The 18918-nt window shown below is 47.6% G+C and overlaps 5 protein-coding genes across 5 annotated transcripts; 4 read left to right on the forward strand and 1 right to left on the reverse strand.

Moving 5' to 3' along the window:
- The first annotated feature begins 6 nt into the window (after positions 1–6).
- On the forward strand, positions 7–3072 carry LY89DRAFT_778685 (uncharacterized protein). Its single transcript, XM_018222228.1, has 5 exons — positions 7–334; positions 388–617; positions 672–1336; positions 1423–1781; positions 2084–3072. Exons 1-5 carry the CDS (start codon positions 159–161, stop codon positions 2673–2675), a joined length of 2022 nt encoding a protein of 673 aa, XP_018075417.1. The 5' UTR covers positions 7–158; the 3' UTR covers positions 2676–3072.
- A 1340-nt stretch (positions 3073–4412) lies between these two features.
- LY89DRAFT_577797 (acetyl-CoA synthetase-like protein) lies at positions 4413–10282 on the forward strand (the record flags this gene model as incomplete). Its single annotated transcript, XM_018208914.1, has 4 exons — positions 4413–4472; positions 4605–4627; positions 4699–9366; positions 9415–10282. 4 exons carry the CDS (start codon positions 4413–4415, stop codon positions 10280–10282), a joined length of 5619 nt encoding a protein of 1872 aa, XP_018075418.1.
- A 613-nt stretch (positions 10283–10895) lies between these two features.
- On the forward strand, positions 10896–13234 carry LY89DRAFT_681687 (uncharacterized protein). The gene is made up of 2 exons (XM_018214350.1): positions 10896–11224; positions 11484–13234. The coding sequence occupies exons 1-2, from the start codon at positions 11180–11182 to the stop codon at positions 12921–12923; spliced, it is 1485 nt and encodes a 494-aa protein (XP_018075419.1). The 5' UTR covers positions 10896–11179; the 3' UTR covers positions 12924–13234.
- Positions 13235–14593: 1359 nt separating this feature from the next.
- Positions 14594–16851, forward strand: LY89DRAFT_424672 (uncharacterized protein). The gene has a single exon (XM_018207431.1). The coding sequence runs from the start codon at positions 14730–14732 to the stop codon at positions 16512–16514; it is 1785 nt and encodes a 594-aa protein (XP_018075420.1). The 5' UTR covers positions 14594–14729; the 3' UTR covers positions 16515–16851.
- Positions 16827–18891, reverse strand: LY89DRAFT_638871 (histidine acid phosphatase-like protein). Its single transcript, XM_018211596.1, has 3 exons — positions 18397–18891; positions 17126–18269; positions 16827–17073 (listed from the first exon to the last, which is right to left on the reverse strand). The coding sequence occupies exons 1-3, from the start codon at positions 18735–18737 to the stop codon at positions 16960–16962; spliced, it is 1599 nt and encodes a 532-aa protein (XP_018075421.1). The 5' UTR covers positions 18738–18891; the 3' UTR covers positions 16827–16959.
- Positions 18892–18918: the final 27 nt, after the last annotated feature.

The following is an 18918-nucleotide window of genomic DNA, read 5'->3' on the forward strand; positions in this document are numbered from 1 at the left end:
CACAGCAAGCCACAATCATCAATCGGCCTGCAGCTCAACTTGTTAAGTTTCTACCGCAAGGCTCATAAGATGAGAGAACAACCCAGAAAATTCGTCAAGATTGTCCCCTTCATGGCATCTTGTATTCTTCAACAACGACTATAAACATTACCATCAACATGTCAGCCTCATCAATGATGCTGCCACCTGAGCAGTCAAATTCGACACAAGCAACCAAATACAGCGATGCGGAATGGGCAATGCATCGGGACAGAATTGTTGGGATGTACCCACTGGACGGAATAACGAACAAAAAGATCGTATCAATGCTACACGAGGAAGGGTTCTTCGTCACGTAAAGTCTACCCTCCGCCTTTGTTGTCATGAATGGATTTGATGAGGTTCTAGTGAGAGACAACTCAGACGAAAGCTTGACAGTTGGGATGTCCAGAAGAATGTTAGGGGTGACAAAATGAAAGTTATAGCCAAGAAGCAACATCACAGGAAAGCTGAGGGCAAGAAGACCACCTTCCGTTGCCAAGGAAAAGTTGTGAAAACTTCTGATATAAATCGATGGCAGAAGCGGACAGCAGCAAAATCAAATCTCCTTAATGGACAACGAAATGAAGCAGATTCTCGTGAGTTCATACTTGTGTATCTAGTGGTTGAAGGCTAAATATTGGCTGCTTCAGCTATGCCATCGACTCCTTCAGATGTCAGCTACAGCACAATAGGATCTCCAATGCTTGCCACGAATCAGAAGCCAATGGAGTCTACACTTTCCACGCCATTATTCTTCACCAGCATGCATAAGCCTTCCCAAACTCGATCGACCACTTTCGAGGCCTCTCACTCGGCAGCATCGGGTGGGTTCGATGTCGATGGTGTCCTTGATGCCGCTGCCCAATTCGAAGGTCAAAGCCCAGCACCTTTCACCGTCCCATCATCGCCTGTTGTGACATCAGATATTGCGAAAAGTGCCAGGAATTCATTTTCTGGCACGGTGCTGGACACTCCTCTAATGTCTGGCGAATCACGACATCGTCTCTCTGCGATATCTGACATACCGAATGCCTCTAATTCCACTGTCAATTTTGCACGCATTGAGCCGTGGCAATCTTTCACCCTGGTCCCAGAGAAGGATACGGAGTTCGAACCACCAACAGTTGAATTTCCACAGAAAGCAAGATACAAGCAAAAGGAAGAAGATGAACTTACTCAGAGAGTGAACGACATGCTAGCAAGGCTTGGTGAAGATCACCCCGCTTCTCTGGACACGATGTCTCGATTAGCAGGTGTTTATCTCGAACAAAGCAGATTCAAGACTGCTGGAGATCTATGTCAAAGGATCGCTAAAGTATGGCAAAGGACGCGGGGGAGGACCACCCTCAAACACTGCATGCATTCAGCAGGTTTGCTGAAGTCCTCGTTGACCAAGGCCAGCTGACAGCCGCGGAACGGTTGCAAAGAGTTGTTCTTGCCAAGGCAGTCAAAGTTATGCATCCTACAGATGAAGCTATGCTCAACATTAAATTGTCAATAGGCCGCTGTCTTTTAACATCCGAGCGAGCGAGCAACTTAGCCGAAGCGGAGCAACTATTTCGAGAGGTAATTAGAAATGGTGGGGTAATCTTTGAGCCAGATGCCGTTATACTTCTTTGTGCAATGGAGTACTTGGCATATGCTTTATTTTTGCGTGGTAGTTATAAGGAGAGTATCAAAATTCTGCAGACTGTGTTGGAGTCAGTGAAATCGTCTCAATCTGATCGGACCCGATTATTACTGTGGATGGGCAACATCTAGTAAGTTCATTTCTGTCTTAGAGCGAGAGAATAGTGCAATGCTCTCTCGAGCTCTGTTGGTCTCCGCCTCGATATTCTAAGAAATCCGTACTGAGTATCTGATTGGATGCCATACGAGTGGTAGAGTCTTCATAACAGCCGAACTGTATGTGTCCACTTATACTCAAATGATAACTCGTTTTCTTCTCCCACCCTCTCCTTCTTCCTCTTCCTTCCTCCCCTTTTTCAATGTTTATCTTCTTGCTTAGTTTCTCCTGGACATGCTAAGTACCGGGAGACATCTGATGCTAATAACTTTCTAGCACTGCCACCGGCGAGCTTGATAAGTCAGAAGCAATCATCACCCAAGTCCTGACGGACCGGGAGAAGATACTGGGGCACGAGCATGACAGCACTCTAGCTACTCAACAGAGTCTTGGCTACAACTATATACTCCAAGGACGTGATTCAGAGGCAGAAGATATATATCGGGACTTATTACCAAAGAGTCGCAAGCTTCTCGGTCAACTACACCCTGCTGTTCTCAAGGCTGAATGCCAGCTAGCATCTTGTCTGAACAACCAAGCTCGATATGTCGAGGCAGAAATGCTTGCTATGAGTATTTTATCCAAGACTGAACAACTCTCTACACCAGGGTTCGAACGTAGCATTTGCAATGCGATGTCGCAGGCTGCAAAAGCTTGCCATGGTCAAGGCCGATCTGTTGAAGCTTTGGCATTACTTGAAAGCGCGGTGGAATTGAGCGTTCGTGAAATGGGCGCCGAGCATACTGCCACGAAGCATTACATATATGTACATGCGGAAATCACCCAGCAAATTGCGAAGGCGCAAGAGTTTCAGTTTAACCCCGCGCCTGACCCTTCGTGGTCAAAACACAATCCTGTGTGGTCTTGAGGCCGATCCTTGCTTTGGTCAAAATGGCAACAGGCACGACGACCGCGAAAGCTTAATCAACACTGTGAATGAGATGACAAACTCAACAGTTACTCAGCTGCAGTCGATGTGTCTTTTGGAGACTTTGGTCTTTTCTATCAAACAAATATTCTTAATCGCAAACGGCAACCCGAACGAGTCACTCATTCTCGCAGAATGTATTGATCATTATCGAGAGACGAAAGATGGAATGAGTAGCGGATTGTGGGCCTAGTGCCGTTATCATGAATGGAAAGGCAGGGTTACGGATTTGAGATTTCATTACTCGGAGCATTGGGAATAGGACAAGCATTTTGAACTGGGTAGACATTGTGGACTGGACAGTTATTATCGAACCAGTAGACATTGGGGATTGAACGCAAAATTGAGAATATCGCATTATATTTTCTGTTGCTATGTATCTGTGATGCATTTCCTTCGGTCCCTTGCCATTCTTGCATTGAAAGATCGTGAACAGCAAGCTCACTTGTAAAACCCGAAAGGGCCTCTCTCCTTCAATCCCACACGCAACTGCTCGACTTATATTGATCCCACCAAGAAGGCGAAGCAGTGGAAGAACACTGGGATTTGTTCAAAGCGGTAAAATCCTCCCTGCCAGTTTCATTGAACTTTGTGATTTCAATGTGAAAATGCGTTTCCCATCAAGATCACTCAATCTTAGATCTGGAAATGAGACGGACATTCAGAACCTAGGTGGTTGATGCGAAGCAACTGCTGAGCTCAATATAGGTTGCTAGGGTACTTGATGAAGTGTTCCTTTTGTGGTTACTTTCAACAAGAAGTTTTGTGTTTCTTAAACATGTCTGCTATGGATTGAGCACAAGGATTAGTATTCGAGAGGCAAAAGTTGACGAGGCTGGTATGGGGGCTTCATGACGATAGCAGTTTTGGAGCTGTTATTTCACTGTAAAAAGATCTATAAAATTGTCAGTGACTTTATCATCTAGACATTATCAAATTTCAAGTTGTGAAAAAAGGCAAAAAATTCAGCAGGTCTCCAAGATATAAATCATGTGTATCATAACAGGTCTGTGGTAATCTTTGATGTTGTCATCATAATAGTTGCATAAGCACACCAAAAGGGTGGAGTGAATCAATATAAGAAACCATAATACATACTTGTTCATGTCCTATGATCGAAGTTGAAAATGTATCGGAATTGAAACCGAAATATATGTTTTGAGCTTAGGTGGTGTGAGAACTCAGGCTCTAGATTGAGAGGAGAGCATTTCGGAAGCTGCAGTAATATCATATGAGATGTGAAGCCTGGCAGCGTCGAGATCTCGAGCTTGTTGGGTGATTCTTGAAGAGCTTCGTTGATACAGCCTTGGAGGAGAAAATTGAGACGAAGAAAAAGATTGCAGGTTGCAAATTTAAACTTGGTACCTCCACACGTCTGTGCGCTGTGGCGCGGCTAGCCTTTTTCGGCTGCTCAAGTGGAATCCAGGTTTATCCGTGCGAGTGGAGTGGGAATACGAGACCAGCATCATTTTCAGGAACGAGGTCATTGAGCATTTGCGGTTATGTGTAGATGATGCTGTGCGCCTCCTGTTCCAACGATTAAGTCGAAACTGATCGCCACCTTCAGGCGACCACAACCTATGGTACCAACAACTGGCTACTCCTCAAACTCTTCCAAATCAATACATCGAGGAACTGGCTGCCGGAGCTTGCGTCCGGATTGACAGATTGCCCATCATGGACGCAAACCATCCCGAGTTGCAGGACAAGCTGCAAGAACTTGAGCATGAATTGGAGGTTAGTGACAGTCTTTTCCATCAGAAGACGTTCCGCGTCTTGTCGCGTGCGCCGATGTACCTCTGTTTCGAAGGAGTGGGATATCTGCGAATTCAGTAAACTTAGAATACTCACTGACAAGTGTAATTCTAGGATGGAGACATTACGGAGAAAGGGTACGAGAACTCATAATATCTGCGAAAAGTCTGGGCAACCGCCACAGTACCAGATTCTGACCTCGTTATAGATACCAAAAACGACGAACAATGCTATTATCCCAATACCTTGGTGCTTCAGCTGCTGCAAATGATTTGAAGGGCTTACGAATACATTCTCCTGACAATACCGCTCACCCATCGAACGATGGGTCTCGATCCGCTTCACTTGCTGCACTCAATGCGAATTCCAGGGACTATTCCGAGAACTACGGGCCGAGACCAGAAGTGCCACCTCAATCGCCTGCAAGGACAGGTTCTGCTGGTCGTTTAGATACAATGGGCAGTGAATATCCGAGTTTTGCGAATAATCGAGCGCAAGAAGGAGGGTTTGCATACGCTGGACCACCATCCCAGTTACGATTGGGAGTTCACAACCCAAATGTGAGGCAGTCATCTTACGGCCAAGAAACATTCCTACCAGGTACTCCGGTAAACGGTGGGAACTCTGCAGAACCAAGTATGACGATGGCATCTGTGTCTCGATCGAATTATGCTTTCAATCCTGCCCATCAAGCTGGCTATACTGAGCACCAAGGTGGACCATACGAGAGCCGTTCGGGAACTATGATGGATTCGCATGGAACGATGCTGGGAGAGTCACAACAGGGTTATTTTTCAGACTTTGCGGGTCAGCAAGGGTTTGAGCACGATCCTCATAACTCGTATGGAGGTGGACCACACCGATACTCATCGAGTGATGCCTTCTCTCCAACGGCAGCTATGGCTCCGCCCATGTTGACCACCAGCGACCTTCCCCCACCAGCTGCTCTCGAATATCAGATGCCACTCGAACCCCGAGACGTGCCATTTGCTGTATACGATCCTCATGATGGCAATGTTCCGATGTCCAGATTCGATAATATAGCAGCCGTGCTGAGGCATCGCAGTAAAGCGAATTCCAAAACCACAGCATACTGGGTTCTGGACAGCAAGGGCAAAGAAATCGCTTCCATTACCTGGGATAAGCTTACCAGCAGAGCGGAAAAGGTTGCTCAAGTAATCAGGGACAAAAGTTCATTGTATCGAGGAGATCGAGTTGCTTTGATTTACCGAGATACCGAGATCATCGACTTTGCTATTGCTCTTCTTGGCTGCTTCATCGCTGGGGTGGTTGCGGTTCCGATCAATGATCTTGAAGATTATGCCAAGCTCAACCTAATTTTAACCTCTACACAAGCACATCTTGCATTAACTACGGATAATAATCTTAAAGCATTTCAGCGCGATATAACAACTCAAAAGCTCAATTGGCCTAGAGGGGTAGAATGGTGGAAAACCAACGAGTTCGGAAGTTTTCATCCAAAGAAGAAAGACGAGTCACCAGCTCTCCAAGTACCCGATCTTGCTTACATCGAATTCTCCCGTGCTCCTACTGGAGATTTACGTGGAGTTGTCATGAGCCATAGAACTATCATGCACCAAATGGCTTGCCTGAGCGCCGTTTTCTCTACTGTACCATCAGGCAAAGGCGACACCTTCAGCTCGGCTTTGCGAGACAAGAACGGCAGATTGATGGCAGGGACTGGGAACAATAGCGAAATTCTACTATCCTACCTCGATCCTCGACAGGGTATTGGCATGATCCTAGGAGTGCTTCTGACTGTGTATGGAGGCCATACCACGGTCTGGATGGAGAACAAAGCCGTCGAGACTCCTGGTCTTTACGCACATCTCATTACGAAATATAAAGCTACCTTGATGCTAGCAGATTATCCGGGACTCAAGCGAGCAGCGTACAATTATCAACAGGACCCCATGACTACCAGGAACTTCAAAAAGGGCCAGGAACCGAATTTCCAGCATGTCAAATTGTGTCTCATAGATGCACTCACTGTGGACAGTGAATTCCACGAAGTCCTGGCTGACAGATGGCTTCGTCCGATGCGGAATCCTCGAGCAAGAGAGCTAGTTGCTCCGATGTTATGTCTTCCTGAACATGGAGGTATGGTCATCAGTATGCGTGATTGGCTGGGGGGAGAAGAGCGAATGGGTTGTCCTCTAAAACTTGACATGTCAGATGGAGTACCTGTTGTCGACGAGAAAGAAGACAAGGAGAAAGAGAAAGAACCATCGACAAGCAATGGATTTGCTAGTCTAATCGGTGGTGGAACAACAGCCCCGAGGCAACAAGAAGAAAGGACTGAACTGAGCGAAGTTCTCTTGGACCGGGAAGCGCTCAAGACGAATGAAGTCGTAGTTGTCGCAATAGGAGAAGAAGCTCGTAAAAAGGCTAGCAGTGAACCAGGCACAGTAAGGGTCGGTGCTTTCGGCTTCCCAATACCGGATGCAACTTTGGCTGTTGTTGATCCAGAGACTGGGTTGCTTGCTACACCTCACTCTGTAGGCGAGATCTGGGTCGACTCTCCTTCACTTTCCGGAGGCTTCTGGGCACTGCCAAAACACACAGAACAGATCTTCCATGCTCGGCCGTATAAATTCGCTCCTGGAGATCCTACGCCTATGATGGTAGAGCCTGAGTTTTTACGAACAGGCTTACTGGGTACAATCATCGAGGGCAAGATCTTCGTCCTTGGCCTATACGAGGACCGAATTCGCCAGAAAGTCGAATGGGTCGAGCATGGCCATGAGATTGCGGAGCACCGGTACTTCTTTGTGCAGCACATCATCGTGAGCATCATGAAGAATGTCCCCAAAATCTACGACTGTTCTGCCTTTGATGTCTTTGTAAATGACGAACACTTACCGATCGTTCTGCTGGAATCCCAATCTGCTTCGACAGCTCCAGCTACATCAGGTGGTCCGCCGCGACAGCTCGACACAGCTCTACTCGATTCGTTATCAGAGAGGTGCATGGAAGTCTTGATGCAGGAACACCATCTACGTGTTTATTGCGTGATGATTACAGCTCCGAATACTCTGCCAAAAGTACTGAAGAATGGCCGAAGAGAGATCGGAAACATGCTCTGTCGACGAGAGTTCGATCTTGGGAATCTGCCATGCGTGCACGTCAAATTTGGTGTCGAGAGAGCGGTACTAAACCTCCCGATCGGAGTAGATCCTATTGGTGGTATTTGGTCAACCCTAGCCTCACAAGCACGAGAGGACATTCTGGCACCTGGCGACAAACAATACTCTGGCATCGATCGCCGGGAAGTAGTGATCGATGACCGCACTTCAACCCCTCTTAACAACTTTTCCAGTATTGTCGACCTGCTACAATGGAGAGTTGCACGGCAGGCTGAAGAATTGTCCTACTGCACGATTGACGGCAGAGGCAAGGAAGGCAAAGGTATTACATGGAAGAAGTTCGACACGAAAGTAGCTGCTGTTGCCATGTATCTGAAGAACAAGGTCAAGATACGGGCTGGAGACCATCTCATATTGATGTACACTCACTCGGAGGACTTTGTCTACGCAGTACACGCCTGCTTCTGCCTAGGAGCTACAGCGATTCCAATGGCTCCATTGGACCAGAATCGCCTGAATGAGGACGCGCCAGCTTTCCTTCACATGGTCGCTGATTACGGAGTGCGTGCTGTCCTGGTCAACCAAGATGTAGATCACCTCATGAAGCAGAAAACTGTTTCACAACACGTCAAGCAGTCTGCTCAAGTCTTGAAAGTATCAGTGCCAAGCATTTACAACACCACTAAGCCGCCAAAGCAGAATAATGGGTGCAGAGACCTTGGGCTGACAATGCAACCAACATGGGTTCAACCCGGGTACCCTGTCCTCGTCTGGACCTACTGGACTCCGGATCAGAGACGTATAGCAGTACAGCTAGGTCACGACACAATCATGGGCATGTGCAAAGTGCAAAAGGAGACTTGTCAAATGACTAGCTCGCGGCCAGTACTTGGATGTGTCCGAAGTACCAGCGGTCTGGGCTTCATTCACACTTGTCTTATGGGTGTTTTCGTTGGCGCACCTACTTACCTTGTTTCTCCAGTCGAGTTCGCACAGAATCCAGTATCCCTATTCTTGACACTCTCAAGATACAAAATCAAGGATACATACGCAACACCTCAAATGCTGGACCATGCTATGGCTATCATGCCTGGCAAAGGCTTTCAATTACATGAGCTGAAGAACATGATGATATCTGCGGAGGGTCGTCCTCGTGTAGATGTGTTCCAAAAGGTCCGTCTTCATTTCGCACAGACTGGTCTTGATCGAACTGCCATCAACACAATCTACTCTCACGTTCTCAACCCAATGGTTGCGTCGCGTTCCTACATGTGCATTGAGCCCATTGAGCTTTGGCTTGGAACTCAGGCCCTGCGACGAGGCATGATCTACCCAGTCGACCCGGAAGCAGAGCCTAAGTCTCTTCTGGTTCAAGATTCCGGCATGGTACCTGTGTCAACTCAAATCGCGATTGTCAACCCAGAAAGCCGGACACTCTGTTATGAAGGAGAATATGGCGAGATCTGGGTCGAGTCCGAGGCATGCGTACGAGCATTTTATGGCTCAAAGGATCCTTTCGATGCAGAAAGATTCGACGGTCGCACTCTCGATGGCGATCCAAATATCCAATACATCCGTACTGGAGATCTCGGATTTCTGCACAATGTTAGCAGGCCTATTGGCCCTAATGGTGCTCAAGTTGACATGCAAGTTCTGTTCGTCCTGGGCAACATAGGTGAGACTTTTGAAATCAATGGGCTCAGTCACTTCCCAATGGACATCGAATACTCGGTCGAGAAGTGCCACCGGAATATTGTACCGGGAGGCTGGTGAATGCACCCCAATAATCTGTGGAATTCAAGCTGACTTCTGAATAGTGCTGTCTTTCAGGCAGGTGGCCTTATTGTCGTACTAGTTGAGGTTGGGAGGAAGGCTTACCTAGCATCAATTGTTCCTGTGATCGTCAATGCCATCCTCAATGAGCATCAGATTGTGGTTGACATTGTCGCATTCGTCAACAGAGGAGATTTCCCGCGGTCAAGACTAGGAGAGAAGCAGCGAGGAAAGATCCTGGCCAGTTGGGTCACACGCAAGATGCGCACAATGGCACAATTCGGAATCAGAGATCCTGAATCCGGCCTCTCGGACGTGACCGAGACGATGGAGCCTAGAAGTGGCGTTGCTAGCCTCAGGAATGGCAGCGTGATGGCAAGCAGTCTTCGAAATGTGGAGGCTGCTCCGCAAATAATCGAGGAGCAGCAACGTGAGCTTGAAAGGCAGCAAGTCGGAGCGCAAAATAGCTTTGCTCCCCTGCCCACCGGCATCTCCGAGATGCCAGCGCAGAACTACGACGACTCGGTCCTCGGATCTCCTCGAGGCGAGAACGGAACTTCGATGAAGAGCGATGACACTCCCACGGATACTCGACGGAATCATTTTGAGCTACCAGTAGATGACTACGACCCTGAGAAGAGCGACTTCAATTTTGTGGATAAGGACGACTTTGTAGTTCCCGGATTTGAGACGAACGAACCTCCTCAAGTGCCACCACCCCGAATTGGGCCAAAACCAGGGACCACCCCTCAGATCAACCTACCTGCAGTCGAGGGTCGGGAGGGCGACCTGTGGAGTCTCCCGAGCCAGCAACAGCCTCGTGGTGGCTTAAGGGTGCAGAACGCCTCAAGCGACGATGATGAGGATTGGAAAAGTGATGCGATCATGCATATGAACCTAGCAGGGCGATGAAAAGACAGTGTTGGGACATGAACGGGACTGCGAGCATGATAAATGGGTTAGATGAGGCATGAACTGTGTATAGTTGGAGCATCTTTGGTGAGCATTGCTTGGATTCACTTCAAGGGAGGGAAGGCGTGGGTGTTATTTATGAGAATATTGCTAGAAAAGAAGCATAGGATGCGGGGCTGGACAGGAGGGTAATCTCAGCGCTGCATTATCATTCGAGATTCGAAGCATTTGCAGCTTCCTAACAAATGTATCTCTGTTGTGTATACTCGCAGCAATTGTACCTCGAAAGGGCTCAAAAGAAAGGGCTTGTGAAGAAGATGGACAATAGTCTCAGCCGACGTCTCATGTCGTGTTCAGGCTGTTGAGTCTCTATTGGTGTAGCGTTGGCGCATCGCTGACACAGCCTGGTTTCCCGTCCTGAGTACAAAGGGAAGTCACCGTTGGAGCTAGTCTTCTTGGCGGGAAAGGGAAAGGGAAGGCTGAGCTGGGAGAGCTGCCTTCCATTCTAAACCCAACAACCACCAAAAAAAAAAGACTCTAACTTGACCCTCAACTCCAAACTTCACAAAGCCTTGTCAAACATATAAATATCAATTGATAGCTCTCCCTCCAACGAGCCAACCACGCCATAAAACCGCTCACAAGCAGATCACGTGCACCATTCTCCGGACTTGTTCCTTGTCAGCATTCTTTCAGCAGCAGCTGCTGCATTCCGCATCCAAGGTAACACAACCAACGGAACTCTGCATATAAGCACGAGCCGACTCGAAAGCCCGGATCCGATATTCATTCTAGAAAGCTTGTTTTTTCTTCCTACTGCGCGTTCAACGTCACACTTTTATACCCGCGCAAAAGTAGGAAGGCCAAGGTGTGAAGGTAGGCAGGCGCATGGGTGAAATGGGTGAAGGGGTTGAGCAGCCTGCGCTGCAGGTTATTGTTCTGGTGAGCCCCCCTTGTTAACTTCTTGGTTGAGAGACGAGGCTGGTGTTCTTGCTTGGGTTATGGGATGAGAGTTGCTTCTCGATTCAAGGGTTTGAGCTTCGAGGACAATGCTTTTGTTCATGCGCTGGGGATTTCCCGGACTCGGAGATGGTCACGTGTGCATGGCTTATGGTTGAGCTCTGAGCCCTTTGGACTTTCAAGCTTGGACTGGTCGCTATTAGAATGTGTATCGAATTTCACTGACAATGGTTGCTTATAGGGTGCTGGAGGTGGACCCAAAGAAGATAATGTTACTGCTTTCCTTGTCCGTTCAACCGCTGCCGGATGGAAGAAAGGATCCTTACTTGCGGTTGATGCAGGTGTCCATCTGGCAGCAATTGCTCGGATTCTGGATGGCCATAAGTCGATACGAACAGAAGACAGCAAACCTCCTGCCAAACCTATCACGTTGGTTGATGGCCCATTCGAAGGACTCCAGATAGCGGAAGGCTCGTCGCCTAGTGCAAACGCGGCATTCATCACGAGAGACCTTGTCGAGTGTTTTCTCATCACGCATCCCCATCTAGATCATATTTCTGGTTTCGTTATCAATACAGCTTCTCTTCCAAGTGCTCGTCCAAAACGATTAGCGGGTCTTCCATCAACCATTGAGGCTTTCAAGAACCACATCTTCAATAATATCATCTGGCCGAATTTGACTGATGAGAACAATGGAGCAGGATTGGTTACTTACCTACGATTAGTTGAAGGCGGTACTCCAGCATTAGGAGACGGGTATATTGAAGTGTCAGATGGCCTCAGTATTAAGACTTGGAGTGTAAGTCATGGACACTGCATTGAGCGACACAATCATCGAGGTTCCAATGCCGGCTCTGGCTTTGTAACGAGCCCAGGTGTAGAAGCATCGCCACGACTGAACCCGACTTCAGGCACGATGGTTCGCTCAAGTTCCCAGTCAAGTCGTGTTGCCGATGACAATTTGAGAGCTGACCAATATTCGCAACGCTATTGTGTATACGACAGTTCCGCCTATTTTATCCGGGACATTGCTACCAACAAAGAGATATTGATTTATGGAGATGTCGAACCGGATTCAATCTCTTACTCGCCACGCAATCGACAAGTATGGGCCGATGCTGCACCGAAAGTTGCCAGTGGAATGCTAGGTGCAATATTCATCGAGTGCTCGTACGACGACTCGAGGCAGAAGGAGCTATTGTTCGGCCACTTAACGCCGAAATATCTCGTTGAGGAACTTAGAGTCTTGGGCAATGAAGTCAAACTGTACATCAACATGGCGAAGAATGGACCAAATATCAAAAAGCGCAAGCTTGACGGAGATGGTAATGGTAGTTTCTTGCTTCCATACGCTCGTCGGAGATCCACACGCAATGAAAGTCCCACAAGTCCTACTTCTCGGCGAGAAAACCGGGGATACGTCTCATCAGATGATGGCACGTCTGAACGGCAAGTAAATGCGGAAAGTCATGACCATGGTTCTTCTCCTACACCAGTGTTCCATGTCAGTACGGAAGCTCCACTGGAAGGAGTCAAAATTGTGGTCATCCACATGAAGGAGAAGCTTGACGATGGACCGGATCTCGGAGAATTGATCCTGAAGCAATTGAAAGGTCACGAAAAGGGTCAGTTGGGGTGCGAATTCATTATCTCGTATACGGGACAATCGCTGTATTTCTAGGAATTTTGGGCTGTCACGGAGTTCTTGAACCCGATTCATTGGGTCAATGGCTTGTATGGGCGGCATAAACTTAGCGTGGAGTTGGCGTTCGTTCTTGCTCCCTTTACCACTGGGTTCGCATTCGGACTCATTTGCTGTCTTGGTTGCTTTGTTGGGGCTTTGCTTTGGCTGGGATGGGATGGCATGGGATGGCATGGGATGGCATGAGACATGATTATGGAATTGGAGTGGTGTATATTATACGTTATCGCGGAGGTCGTCCTCCTCTAGCGTCGAGGAACGATCGTCTTCGTTAGGAATGAAGAGAGACTCAACTTTTCGAATAGCTGACCGTAGAGACGCTTGAGTGGTCCAGTTACGATGTGATGTGAAAATATGCAATGCACATATATAGTTTGCCTCGGGTATGTGAAGTGAAACGCTGATATTCGACGACTGAATTGAAATTCCGCTTGAAGTCGAATCAATATCCCAGTCAAACCCCTATGCCTTATAAAGCGTGCAAAAGCCTTATCAGGACTACTACCTTTGCTAAATTCTTTCGTTGCGCATCGCAAGTGTGCAAAAGCCTAATTGGGAATACGTACTAATCCTTATAGATTCTTTGTTGCGTTGATTAGTGCCAAAGTGTGCAAAAGCCTAATTAGGACTATTTGTTCGTGCTTAGTAACTCTTTTATCGCATATCAGAGTGTGAAAAAGCCTAATCGGGACTGCCACCTCTCGAAAACTCTTTGATCCTGAAACGTTTAATAGCCTGATTGGGACTTTAATGGGTTCTTTTGTTGCGTGTCGTGAAGTGTGTAAAAGCCTAATTAGGACTGTTTGTTGGTGCTTAGTAACTCTTTTGTCGCACAACAAAGTGTGCAAAAGCCTAATCGGGACTAACACCTCTCAAGAACTCTTTGATCCTAAAGTGTTAAAGCCTAATTGAGATTAGTACCTCTTGTAGATCTTTTGTTGCATGTCGCGAAGTGTGCAAAGTCTTAATTGGGACTAGTAAAGAGCGCAATTAAATCCAAACCTGGATTCCCCGGCAATATTCAGAATATATTGGCGCTAGATCCCCAAGTACCTTTACTAGCGAGAGCTGTAGCTGATGTGAATAGAGTTCTCGTTCATCCTCTCTTCTGAGCAGACGTTCAAGTCAATACTATCCTCAACATCTATTTCCATGCTTAAGAAGACTTCCTGATGCGAGCATAGCTCCGTCATTGAATTGAAAGTAGCTACTTAGTATACCTCGACGTTTCTTTGTGGTAGCAGGGCAAGCCAAGTGGTAACTTGCTAGACTCGATTGAGACTAGACATCAGGCTTAAGAATGCTGCCTTATACAAAATGGTTTTGCATAGTAAAGAGATAAGAAAAAGTGTCTAGCGCGCGATGTTCAACAAAGGATTTTGATATAAGTGCAAAAGCACACAAAAGACAGAGATATACGATGTCGGCCAATCATATTTAGCAATTCCTTTGACACAAACATATCCATAAGTGATATTAGGTCAATTTATGCAACAATGGATTGCAATTGACTGTCTTTGTGCAAGAACTTATCTGTTTTTTTGTCCAATATCGAATACAGAACAAGAGAAAATCCAAAGAACATAGAGATGAGGAAATGTATAAAAACGGCACAATCCCTATTGTGAAATCGTCATATCATTCTAAAACTTTGCTAACCTCTCACTCTTTTGGAAAAGCACTATTCAAACCTTCACACGACTGGATCGTGCCTTTGTTCCTCTTACCACTCCACTCATTACCACTAGTACAGCTGCGCTGTTACGTCCCATCACTAACACTATCATGGACCAGTTCAACCAATTCCATGCTATTGGCGACAATGCCTCGATGTTACCTTACGGAAACTCGCAGACTCAGGAAGTCCCGAACTCTGCCGAACCGCTCCCTCTGGAAGAAGAGGTTGACTATGATTTCTACCTACAGGAAGAGCCTGCTGATGAGACCGTCGATCGACAAAGCCTCCACCAAGACAAAGCCAGCACAACTCCTGACGCTTTGGGCTACGAAAATCTGATGAACATGGATTTCGGTCCGCAGAATGAATACTTGGGAGATACGGATCTGTTTGCTCTTCCCTACGAAGACGTTGCTGACACCCAAGCTCCTCCGGCTGTAGAACCACAGGCTATGTACCCGGAAGTCGCCTACTACCCTGATACTCCTCCATATATCTCCCCAATTGCAAGTCTGTTTAGCCCTCTAGTCGCTTTACCTACTATAATCACAACCCAGACACCGTCTGGTCCAGAACAAGTAGGTGCATACCGCAACCCCATTCTCAGTCTCTTCACAGATCCAGCTACCCCTCTCTCTGTCATCGACAATCTCATATATCCCTTCGGGCACGAGCTCCAAGTGGCGCTCGAGAAGGCGTTGCAGCTTCAGCAGAACCAGCAGAGCTACCAAGCAGGCTACTTAGCAGCAGCCAACGACCTCAACAGACGCGCTCAAGAAGACCAATCTATGGAGCAAGAGTTACGAAACTACCTCTCACCTCTGCCACCTATGGTAGGCCCGATGTTTGGTCCGAACCCCACACCAATTCCTGAGTTCATAACGGACCCAGATCTCACATCGGTGCCAGTACAGGAAGATGAGGAGGAAGACCAAGACGAAGAGTTGAACGGGAAGAAATATGGCAATAGACGGCCCTTCAATATCAGGAACTTCGACCCAACCAAGTTCTACACACCTATTGCCTCGAAACCCGAGTCCTGGGGATCTATCGACCCCGAGACCGACGAGCCAATCTTCAAGTACACGGCTTTCGGTGAGCTTAACCCCCTCTCTGCCTTCACACCAGCACAGATCGCCGAGTACATCGGCGGCCACCCCCTCAACCAAGCCGCCAACTCGGACAAATTCTCAGGCCTCACCCTCCTCATCCAAACCGTCCCCGCCGACTCCGGCCGTCGCTACCCCAACAAAGCCTCAGACAAGTGCCGCTTCTCCTGCTGCCCGGACCACCTGCGCACGATCCGCAAAGGCGACTTCCGGGTCGCCTTCGACGAGGCGCAGAACGCGACCAGCGACCCGTACCACAACGCGGGCTACGTGCACTTGTCCTGTCTCGAGCGCTTCCTCGACTTCCCGCAGATCTGCAAAGATTTTAACGTCCAGCCCGATACCCGCGTCTTGCCCGAGGGCAAGAACAAGATGGCCATCACGCGCGACCATGCGTCGATGGAGGGGGTTGTGCGGACGTTCATCGAGGAGTCGTTGCCGTGGGGCGAGTTTGGGGATGATGGGATGAGGCCGGAGGAGTTTTATGAGTATACGCTCAACTATATGCTTACGGTGGAGCATTTGGAGAGGCAACCTAAGCACTTGCAACGAATTAGGGAGAGGCGAGGTGGCGTCTCCATTGATCTGCATATGAATAACCTAGAGTTATATGTAGACATGGTGCGGGCACGTAAGGAAGAGCAGTCTGCAAAGACGAAGAGGGGAGGCAAACAAAAGAAGAGACAAAGAGATGAGTCCGATGATGAGGACAGCGGAGAAGAGATTCTCGTACAAAGAGCTCTGGCGCGAGAGAGGCCGAGCAAGAAAATGAGAACACGATGAGCCAGCTGGTCTGGACTCGGGGTCCTCGGTCTACAAAGACCATTAGCATGAAGCATTTTAATTTAGCGCTGCATAGCATTAGCGTATTTTTCGATTCATATAAATATATGGTTCCATGATTAAACATTTGACTTCCAACCTGCTTGAACGTGATAGTGATATAAAAAGTGACGTTTCGCTGCGTACCTAGGTGACGACTGTCTTCAGTAAAACTTTGTACTTAAGGGATGGATGTACCTTTATTGCCTTTGAAGGTTGTACAAGGCCCGAGTTGAATGAAAGAAAGAGCGCGGTAGAGAACATATTGAGTATGCAGCGTACATATGCGAATATGAAAGTTAAGTTCTTGCTTGAAGGTCTATTTTAGGTAAGCTGCTGCAATAGACCACCCATTTCTACAATCTATCCAACGCCATATCGTGGCCAACTTTGTCTATACAATGTTCTAGTATCCTGCTGGCTCTGGCTTCGAAGGGAAAGCCGGTGTTTCCATATTGCTCAAACATGCCTGTTTCCAGTGCAAAGGAGTGTACTTGTCCACGATGCTCTTGAATGCCTCCTATTAACTTGTTAGCATCTAATCATATTGTGCGAGAACAAAGCCATTTTACCAAAGTGCAGAAAGATTCGTCACCATCAAGGTGCTTTCCAGCAGGCTTACAACCAGGAACGCTCATAACTTTGTCGTTATAGCGTATCCTGACAAAATAACCTTCCAGCTTTGCTCGCTCAGACTCCTTGAGCTCTTCAGTCTTCTTTCTGGCAATGCCAAGAGGAGCGTTCTTGTCCCCTTTCTCGTCAACAACAGCACTGTCTCCGAATATCCTGCCGAACCAAGACTTTCTGATTTTGGGATCGCCAGTAGCTGCCACAGGGTTTGTCTCCTCGATTTTGCGTTTTGCGGGGACTTGTACGGGCTGTGCTTCCGATTTCTTGAAGAGCTCGAGAGCGATGTGACTCGTGTAAGGTGGCCATGGCTCTCCCTGGAAAGCTCCCAAACTAGCCAACACGGCCGCTAGAGTTGTGTCGTGACATCCACTCAGCCCAAGCTTGATAGCATTCTCTCCACCTCTTCCAGTGCCGGTAGAGCCATCCTTACCACCGATCTCAGTAAGGCCATCATTACCGTTCTTTTCAACACTTCCAACCATTCTTTCCACGACATCCCCCATCAATCCACCAATTCCGAGAGATCTGTATTCCTGCGATTCTTGATAACCACTGAACCATTCTTCTACACCGATCTTCTCAATGATTTTCCGTCCCTTCTCATCGTAGAATTCCTTGGGAAGTCTTGTTTCTGGCCCATGAGCTAGAGTTGAGTTGATAGTATCCATGATACCCGAAAGTCGGGGATGTGAGTCCACAGCTACTCTCTTACTAGATTCTGGCATCCACTTGCTAATCAACTTGTTCAGATACTCCATCTCGCTCGTACTGTTCCATCTGTCTGCCGTCCTCTGGGCAAAAGCTCTTGATAACTGGGCAAACCGTCTGCAGTTGGAATCGTTTGGGAATAAGGTTTCATCTGCTGGTGCTCGTAATAAGATAGTAGGAGGTGGGAATGAGGCAGATCTTGAATTCGAAGGGTACATGCCCCAAAATGTTTGTTGCAAAGACTCAAGGGCTCTGGGGATTGGAGTGGCTCGGAGGTATATCATATCCGCATCGTGAATCATTGAAGGCATGAAGTGCAATTGATCGACGTACAGCTGTCTTAGCCGTCGTCCGAGTTTCCATGTGGTGATTCGTCCCCTAAAATGCATGACGCGTCAGAATCTTTCACTGCTCTTAAAGATAACTCAATGTACATCATATATGAGATATAGACGATCATAAGAGCTAATTATGAAAGCAGAAGCAAATTCTTAGATATTCGTACTCATCTGTTAATTCCCCCAAATTACAAACATCGTCAACTTCTCCTCTGGGTCCAGAGGCTATGACAGGGCCATCATCTGATCCGAAGGTCTCGAGCCTTCTCCTCCACTGCATAGGAGTCCATTTGCCATCTGAGTCTTCCATAGTTGCAGCGACCATCTGCCTAGCAACCCGACAGTATGGCCAAAAAGCAGCGAGACCTGCATTTTGAAATCGAGCAGAGACTGGGGACCGTTCACCGTGTCTGAGAAGGACTTGAACCAATTGAAGCTCCAAACCTGGAGGATAGAGCTTCCGAAGCTCTTCCTGAGTATAAGGCCCTCTTGGCTGAAGGGTTGTCATGATTGTCTGTCTGAACGGAACATCCGGAGTCTATAGCTGTGTCTAGATGTCGCCCAAAAATTTCGGAATTTTTAACTCTCCCAAGGTGGGAAGTGTTGTGACAATTGCTGTTGACTTGAAGTGTTGTCGAGAGCTTTACGGAAGTGATGTTAAATGGCGGGGAGGCGGCAAGGCTGATTGT

The sequence above is a fragment of the Mollisia scopiformis genome (assembly GCF_001500285.1).
Source record: "Mollisia scopiformis unplaced genomic scaffold LY89scaffold_5, whole genome shotgun sequence".
Lineage (NCBI taxonomy): Eukaryota > Fungi > Ascomycota > Leotiomycetes > Helotiales > Mollisiaceae > Mollisia > Mollisia scopiformis.